General features: G+C 47.0%; 2 protein-coding genes across 10 annotated transcripts in view; one reads left to right on the forward strand and one right to left on the reverse strand.

Annotated features, from left to right (window-relative positions):
• Positions 1-2235: 2235 nt before the first annotated feature.
• Positions 2236-2863, forward strand: LOC125956341 (uncharacterized). Its single transcript, XM_049688094.1, has 2 exons — positions 2236-2332; positions 2410-2863. Exons 1-2 carry the CDS (start codon positions 2279-2281, stop codon positions 2764-2766), a joined length of 411 nt encoding a protein of 136 aa, XP_049544051.1. The 5' UTR covers positions 2236-2278; the 3' UTR covers positions 2767-2863.
• A 389-nt stretch (positions 2864-3252) lies between these two features.
• Positions 3253-7667, reverse strand: part of LOC125956278 (diacylglycerol lipase-beta-like) — a 32121-nt gene continuing 27706 nt past the window's right edge. For all 9 annotated transcript variants that reach the window (XM_049687998.1, XM_049687996.1, XM_049687993.1 and 6 more), the window contains 5 exons: positions 7553-7667; positions 5077-5580; positions 4836-4994; positions 4629-4741; positions 3253-4558 (listed from right to left, as the gene is read on the reverse strand). The exon at positions 7553-7667 is cut by the window's right edge and continues 9 nt beyond it. In XM_049687998.1, coding sequence (XP_049543955.1) covers positions 4372-4558; positions 4629-4741; positions 4836-4994; positions 5077-5580; positions 7553-7667 — 1078 coding nt within the window. In that variant the 3' untranslated portion in view covers positions 3253-4371. The remainder of the gene's footprint in view (positions 4559-4628; positions 4742-4835; positions 4995-5076; positions 5581-7552) is intronic.

Here is a 7667-nt window from a genome sequence, read left to right on the forward strand (position 1 = left end):
ATAGCAAACACTACCTGACACTGATTCAGCGCATTGCAATCTGCAATTTGGAAAAATGGAAAATTTCTTCAAAACCTGAGTAGTTCAGAAGTGTTTCGAAGCGATGCTGTACTCACGAGGGAGGTAAAGAACCACCGGAAGGTGCACATTTCGCATCGGAAGCGAGGTTGTAGTTGGCTCGCATTAGATTAACATTTGTAGCATAATAGCTATTCGTTCCCCATCCCAGAACAAAGCAGGATACGGTGTTTGTTGTTGAGAAGGAAATCTCATTTGTCTGTACCTCAATTTTTTGCACATTTTCCTTCCCGGTGAAGCTGCCATTGATGGTTAAAATAGCCACATCGTTCTCATAAGTATTTATATTATACAGGTTGTGGATAACACGTTTGGAAACGTCAAAAGTGAATCCCTCTGATTCTTGGTAATTACTGCCCGCACGTATTAGAACCTGGTGAACGAAGTAAAGAGTGAAATGATTGGAAATTAGATGTTCCCTCGCCTTTTCGCTTCGTTTCCTTCACTTACTGATTTGATTCCTCCCGAGAATCTGTTTGGATCCACGGTGTGTGCCGAAGTGAGGACTTGGGTGTCACTTATTATAACACCGACGTAATTAAAGACGGAGTTCGCTCCGTTTGTTACCATTACCGTTACTACGTATGGATAGTCTCCAATTGAGACGGTGGTTCCTCCGTTCATGCGACCAGCCCTTTTAGTGTCTAGCAGGTTGGCGCCACCGGGCACATAAGTGGAGTCCTCGTCAATCCCAGGATCGGTAGCGTTATCCTCTTGTGCTTTGGTACAATAGGCGCAGAATAGGACTGCCAGCAAGATAAGTTTCACACTTTGCTTCATCCTTGAAACCAATGGATACTTTGAAGAGTAACTGGATGATAATACCAAAATCAGTATCAAATTTATACTAAAATCGGACATCTGGTTCGGTTACCTCTCTCTGTCTATGGCTCTCTGTCTCTCTACATACAGGGGATACAGCTCTAGGCCTTAGATACTGATACGTTGGCTGTTTCGCAGAATTCGGTTCCACTCCGCATCTCGAATCTTCGAACGTGCCAGTTGGACAGCTGTTGGACACTTGCGCCAACACCTCAGTCCCAACCAAACCATAGAGACAAAGGCTTCTAAGGAAATAGTTCTAGGAATTGAAGCGGGCAACTTAAGGAGGTCATGTGTTGTTCTCCCCACAATTCCCGAGAATTGACGAACTACGTTCGATCGAGTTCGAATCTTCGAGACCATCCTACTGCTGAACACTTGTGCCAACAGCTCCTCCAGCGATAAAAGTAAGGTCGAGTATAACTGAAGCATAGCCAAACGTGGCTTACGCGCTACACCATCGAACAAACAAACTTTGGCGAACACCTTACGTGTTTTTTGGCGCGGGCAAGATTTGGTAGCATAGTCAGCATATTTGTCCGATTGGGATTACCGCCTGTTCAGTGCCAGTAGAATATAACGCCACAAAATATCTCCTACGTGTACGAGAATACCCTAAGTGGATCCAGTATGTATGGACAAGTCAGATATATTTGATCGTATTCTAATGCCTTATACTGTTGGTAACCTGTCCTTCCGCGAGGGTATTAGAAGGTATTAGTGACAGGGTATTAGAAATCCTTTTAGGTTCGATTGTTTTAATAGTAATTTTTGTTGTTCAACAGCTAAAGCAGAATAAACAGCATTGATATATACTATCTTCCACAAAATTGCAGTCTGGATTGTACTTTTAAAATATTTTTTCCCAATTCTTCATTTTCTTGTCTTCAAATGTTATCGTGAAAACAAATCAATGTTGATGATTTCGTGAAATAACAATACAACTCTCCCTTAACAGAGCTGACGACAATTGTGTTCCATATCGCCTCTCCCTCTCTTTATTGTATTCGGTGCAAAACAATAAATTTAGCAAAAACACGAAATGAACACGCAAAACATGCGCTTTGTTCGTATATCGCTACAAACGCTACGCCACAAAGTAACATCTACGGTGGACACAAATGACGGACTATTATCAGAGCGCCATCGGCCTTTGCGCATCATTTCCGCATAGGTGTGGCGGTACATCAAGATTAGTGTGTCCACTTTTTGCAAGCTTTTACGGAGGAAGTGCAGCATTTGTCACAGTCACACAGCAAACAATCGATATCGATCAACGGGCATGGAGAGAAGTATAAAACGGCATAACCTGGTGTACTGTAGAGCCATAGACCACCTCATCCTTCAAACAGTAACGGTTATCGGGAGAATTGTAAAGATGAACGGATTCACAGTCGCTCTGGTCGTGCTGGCTAATGCCCTGCTCCTTTTGGTAAGTTACTGACCAACGGTTTTACATCCAGTGGATTATTCAAATCATCTCACGGTGTTTCGCCTTGCCTTCCACAGAACTATGCTGTAGCGGATCAGCGGAAGCCGGATGAAAAGTTGACCGCCATTGGTGAGCTGGAATCGTTCGACGAGAAACCAGGGTTTGAGGATGTGTTTGATGGGCTGGACGGAATGCGCAAGAGACGTGCTGTTCCCGAATCGCAGGAACACAACGATAACCAGCAACCACCCGGTGGTGGTCGTGGTGGCCGTCAAAATGTGTTTGCCGCTATTCGCAACCGTCGGTCGGCCCAGGGGCAGGGTCAGGGACAGGAAAATGGTGGACAGGGACAGGGCCAGGGAGGTCAGGATGGTCAACGTGGGCCACCGGAAGGTAAAGGCCAGGGTCGTGGACAGGGCCGAAGCCGGAATTAATCTTTGACCATGCGCCCATGCCGCAGTAGAAACGATGAACAGTTGCACCGGGAGATTAGTTAGTTGCATGCACCGCTATTATTGCAGCAATTCTACTGCGAGGGCTTATCACTGCTTTAAGCATTGAAAATAAAAAATGAAAAAGAAATACCTGATTAAATTAGCATGGTCTCTGCTACAGCTTAGCAGTAGGCTATAGCAATAAGCGATAAGTAAGCCAGATAACATAGTCAGTCTGAGCAACGTATGCTTATGGATAGCAACTATCACAGCAGCTATTCCTTCTGTTCTTCTAGTAAAATTCCAAAAGGAGGCTCGATGCATTTGACATTTGCCGGACAGATTCAAAGAGGTATCGCTAACTTCGATACTTTAATTCCATAAGTAACGTATATTTTGTGATCTGGAACCTATACAGCAATAACGAATCACACTTACGCACTCCAGAGAATCATTTTCAGTTCAGATAACAAAGAAAACCATAGGACGGGTTCGCCTGCTTTATTACGTCTAGATGTCGCTTCGTCGATCGCAGCTAGGTCTATACAAATTTAAAACATAAAAATCAAAATCCTATCGAGCTGACGAGCCTATGATCTTCTACTTTTCCATCCGTAAACCTGCACACCCTTTCTCTTAAAAAAAATCTTTTCGAGTCAGAGGAATAGAGAAAATTGGCTGGGTGGGAGAAATTTACCGCGGGACGTGTAACAAACTTGCGTTAAGTTAATAAATACCATTTGCTACAGCCGTCCCGGTTTACGAATGAGCATCGCAAGATCGTCACGCCCACCATTTCTATTCAGGCTTCTTCATGCGATCACCTTCGTTTTTGTTCAATTATCACAACCTAAAGGTTCCAGGGAATCATAGGTAGGGTTTACAAATTGGTGTCCGCGAGTTTCACGTTGACTGAGCTCAGTAACGCATTATGAAATGTACAAATTGTCATCTAACTAATACGCTCCTCTTCTCCTAGCTCTCTCGCAGCTAGCACACATCACATCAAGTTGTCCTTCAAAAACAATGGGAATGTATGATACATGTGGGCTGATGGAATGTTAAGTTTAAAGTTACCTACTCCTCTCGATGTGCTTACAGCTAGATCTTGTTCATTTCAGGACTGGGCAATATGGGCACCAGAGTCCGGCCATTAATATCAGAAGCTTTTCCACTCTACCGGTGGATTGGTTTTTTTTTTGGAATTCTGAATACAAAGGAGGATGGGGAAACACGGAGGACGGAAGGAAATCGATAAGAGAAGACGCGAGTAGCGCGTACGCATGCACCTAATCCCTATCCCAGTCGTCATTGTAGTGCTTTGTTGGGATTAGCTAAGAGTATCAAAGTATTATATGGGATGGAGGGAATATTGTTTCTTATGGACAGGGAATGGGGCAACGCCATCGGTCATTTCCATCCTGCGACATGGACCTTCTGAAGGGCCGGTGGGCGATGGGCGGAATAGGCAAGATACGCTCGTATGTCATACATTAAGGCACTCTCTCACTCCCTCTTTCTCTCTCTTTCATTCACTTGCTGTTTAGGTTAATTGTTATAATCTACAGTCATATCATGGAGCTGGCTGGGTGGTTTGGTGGGGCTTTAAATCTCCTGCAACGACAGCACCGACCCGTTGTGCGTTTTCTGATCCTCCAGGATCGTCGTGAGCGTCTTGAAAACATTATCCGGCAGATGGTCGAGCAGCATGCGTGGCATCACCTTCAGCTCGGTAAAATCTTCGGCTGTGGCCCAACGCATCTCGTACGTCGGTCCACCGCTGTTGGATTTCCTACGATAAAGGACAAAAAAGGTGCAAATGAGGACCACGGGGGGATTCAAACGCAGATAGTTAAACCTACTTTTCGAGTTCTGTTTTTTTTCGCCGTACGATGTGCAGTATACGGCCACCGGTATAGAGGCGTGTTTTGGCGAAGCGTCGCAGTGAGATTTCACTCGATAGTAGGCCACCCTCCTGATCAAGAGAATAAGGAAAAAGAACGAATGGAGTCAAGTTAAATCACTAGTGACGTGAAGACAGTGGTGACGATGCGACCAATAGCACTTACAGCCGTTGCGACGGTTTGGATCGGGCGTTCGCCGGAAGCGAGCAGTGGGCTTTGGGCGGCCTTCTTCGTGATCTCCGTCACGTCATGCCACGTCGTCTCGAGGTCTCGCGATGGCACACCGAACAGTGCGTATCCGAAGCCGTTCAGCATGATGCGCCACTGAAAATATAGAGAATGGTTAGAGGTATGTCTGCGGAAGAATGATCCCTAAGAATGAGGCTGTGATCGCGGCTGGCCTTACCTTCGGTAGCTTACACGCACGAATCGTTTCAATTACGCTCGTGCGCAGATTCTCAATCGAATCAACACCAAGCCGCATCACAAAGTCGTCACCGAGGCCGATGGTGAAGGCGAAGCTCTCGGTATAGCGGGCAGCATCCCGGCTGAGCAGACCGGCCGGTGTGGCAAACGCGTACACGCGCAGATCGGGATAGCGGCTGCGCAGCTTGGCACCCAGCAGTATTGACACGCCGGCCCCGAGACTGTGTCCCGTCAGCACGAGCGTGTACTCCGGGTAGGTGTTTAGAATGCGCTCGAGGATGTTTCCTTCGCGCAACCGCTTCAGCATACAGTCCACGCCTGCCACCATACCACGGTGAGCGGAAGTGTCCGGTGGCATACCGGGTGCTTCAAAGCGTTCCGCGTTAGCAACGAGATCTGTAAAGACGTCGCGCATCGACAAACTACCGCGGATCCCGATCACGATGCTCTTCGTACTGTGGTCCGCCATGATGCAGAAGGGTAACTGAAACGAGCGAGAGAGACAATAATGTTGATTAAGTTCAGAATGAAAAGGAATGTTTCATTAACATTCCAGAAACCCCCACACTCGCCACCCCGAGTCGCAGATTTTCTGATATATAAGGGGAGCAACTCGCTGCGAAGTAACAGCCTGCCTACTAAGCGATAGATGCTGCCATGGTTTCAACCCGGTTCTTCCTCTACTCCGTAACGTTTGTCCAGTGTGTTCTGCTTCACATCAGAGCTGACAGTGAGTTGTATGCTTAGGTGTTGCTTCCTACTCCATTCGAAACTGTAAATGATCATCCTCTATCACTTATCCTGGCCAGGTATCGTTATCATCTCGAAACGGTCCAGCAACAGTTCGTACTCGTGCTATGTACGCAACACGCCGGACGGGCTCGAGTATCATCTGACCTACAACGTGTGCTTTTCCGTGTCCCCTGTAAACCTATCGAACGAGACGGTCGAAGGGGTGCCCGAGCAATCCGGAAACACATCGTACAGCGGCCACCAGGAGTGTGTTCACTACGCATGTTGCATTACTAGCCGGCAGCTTTTGTTAGGCGACGATGGTCAGCTGGCATGCCATCGTTACGACGATCGCTCGCCATTGCCCCATCGGTACCGTGGCCCAAGACCAGCGAGTATGAGGGAACTGAGAAAGCAGCCATCAGTAGCCTATAGGCTTCCGGTAACCGTGCATTCCAAGCGTGATGGGCTCCGGGTAAAGCGGGATTTTAGCTGGGTGTCGTTTTTGGAGAAAATCTCTTTCCAAGGCCGCCACGAGAGTACGGTCAACAAGCACAACGAAGCGTATTTTCATTACAACTTCATGAACAAACCATCCAGCAGCAATACCTTTAGACCAACGAGTAGACCAACGGAAGGAACCGTGATAGCGACATCGACTGGATTTGCAACTTCTACATCTGAAAACTAATCCAAGTCGGCTAAGGCATACTCGGCGACGTTCTAACTCGTGCCATCAATTAAAATGGAAGCTTCCGGAATCAACATATCAATATAACGATTTTGAATAATTGATTATCCATCTTTTGGTTGCTCAGCGTGTAGCATTACCCATTTGGGTTATCTTGCCTGGAGTGCTAGCCGTCCGGCTTATAGAATAAACTTGAGATGCACCACGATACGTCATTAAAAGGTCATTACCGATGGGGTCCACTAGTACGGGTCGACTATACCACTGGTGCTCAAGGACGTAACTATCAAGTAACAAGCCTAGCACCCATTAGCCTCAAACTGTCAGTCCAAAACGGTTCGATGGAAGGGTGTAAGTAAAGGAAATGAATTGGCAGAACGCTTCACGCACGACAGACCAGAGTCATGACAGAAACCACCGTGTGAAACGTCCGACCATCGATGATAAGGAACGGTTTTTGTGTATGAAAATGTAGGGGAAATTCTCTGGCCTGGCTGGAGCTCTCGAAACCGGTCCTGGAATACGGTCGGCTTATCATATGGTATGGTGGCCCTCACGAAAGCACTCATGTGCATAAAAACCATGCTCGAGCGGGGCACACGACGTTAGTGTTCTTAGATTGGTCCCGCGGTTCAGTGTTGTAAGAATGAAACTTCTAGTAACAGTAGCACTGTTGGCCTCAGTCTGTTGCATATTGCTGGCGAGCGTTACCGGCTCCCCACTGCAGTGTGATGAACAGGAAGCAAACTTGGAGTCAGTGTACGGCAACAAGCTGCTGGTCATCCCTCCGAACAGTGAAGGTGAGCGAAGGGAGGAGACTAATGGTTGTTCCGTCTGATTTGCTGCACTGAGATTAAGATTGTCGATTGACCTCTTGCAGAGACTGATTTAATCGTCCACGATGAACCACAAGCAGATCAGCCGGGCCCGGTGGAGCATGATAAGCTCATGTCACGAAACTCCAAGTTCCTCGGTGTGCAGCGCAGTTCCGAGGAGAATTAATGAACGTGGCTCTTTCTTACTGGTTCCTTACCTCAAACACATGGTTTTTGAACGAGGCATGCAGGACGTCTTCGCTCCGTAAACGTGACGTGTACCGTACACCGGCCAGATGACACAGGCAGCAGTTATCGTCGATGATTATTTGG

The sequence above is a fragment of the Anopheles darlingi genome, chromosome 3, assembly GCF_943734745.1.
Source record: "Anopheles darlingi chromosome 3, idAnoDarlMG_H_01, whole genome shotgun sequence".
Classification (NCBI taxonomy): Eukaryota; Metazoa; Arthropoda; class Insecta; order Diptera; family Culicidae; genus Anopheles; species Anopheles darlingi.

Bases quoted from the DNA above. Each gene is read 5' to 3' on its own strand.
- LOC125956341 (XM_049688094.1), top strand. From the start codon at position 2,279: ATGAACGGATTCACAGTCGCTCTGGTCGTGCTGGCTAATGCCCTGCTC. The intron at 2,333-2,409 runs GTAAGTTACTGA...TGCCTTCCACAG, and splicing joins CTAATGCCCTGCTCCTTTTG to AACTATGCTGTAGCGGATCA.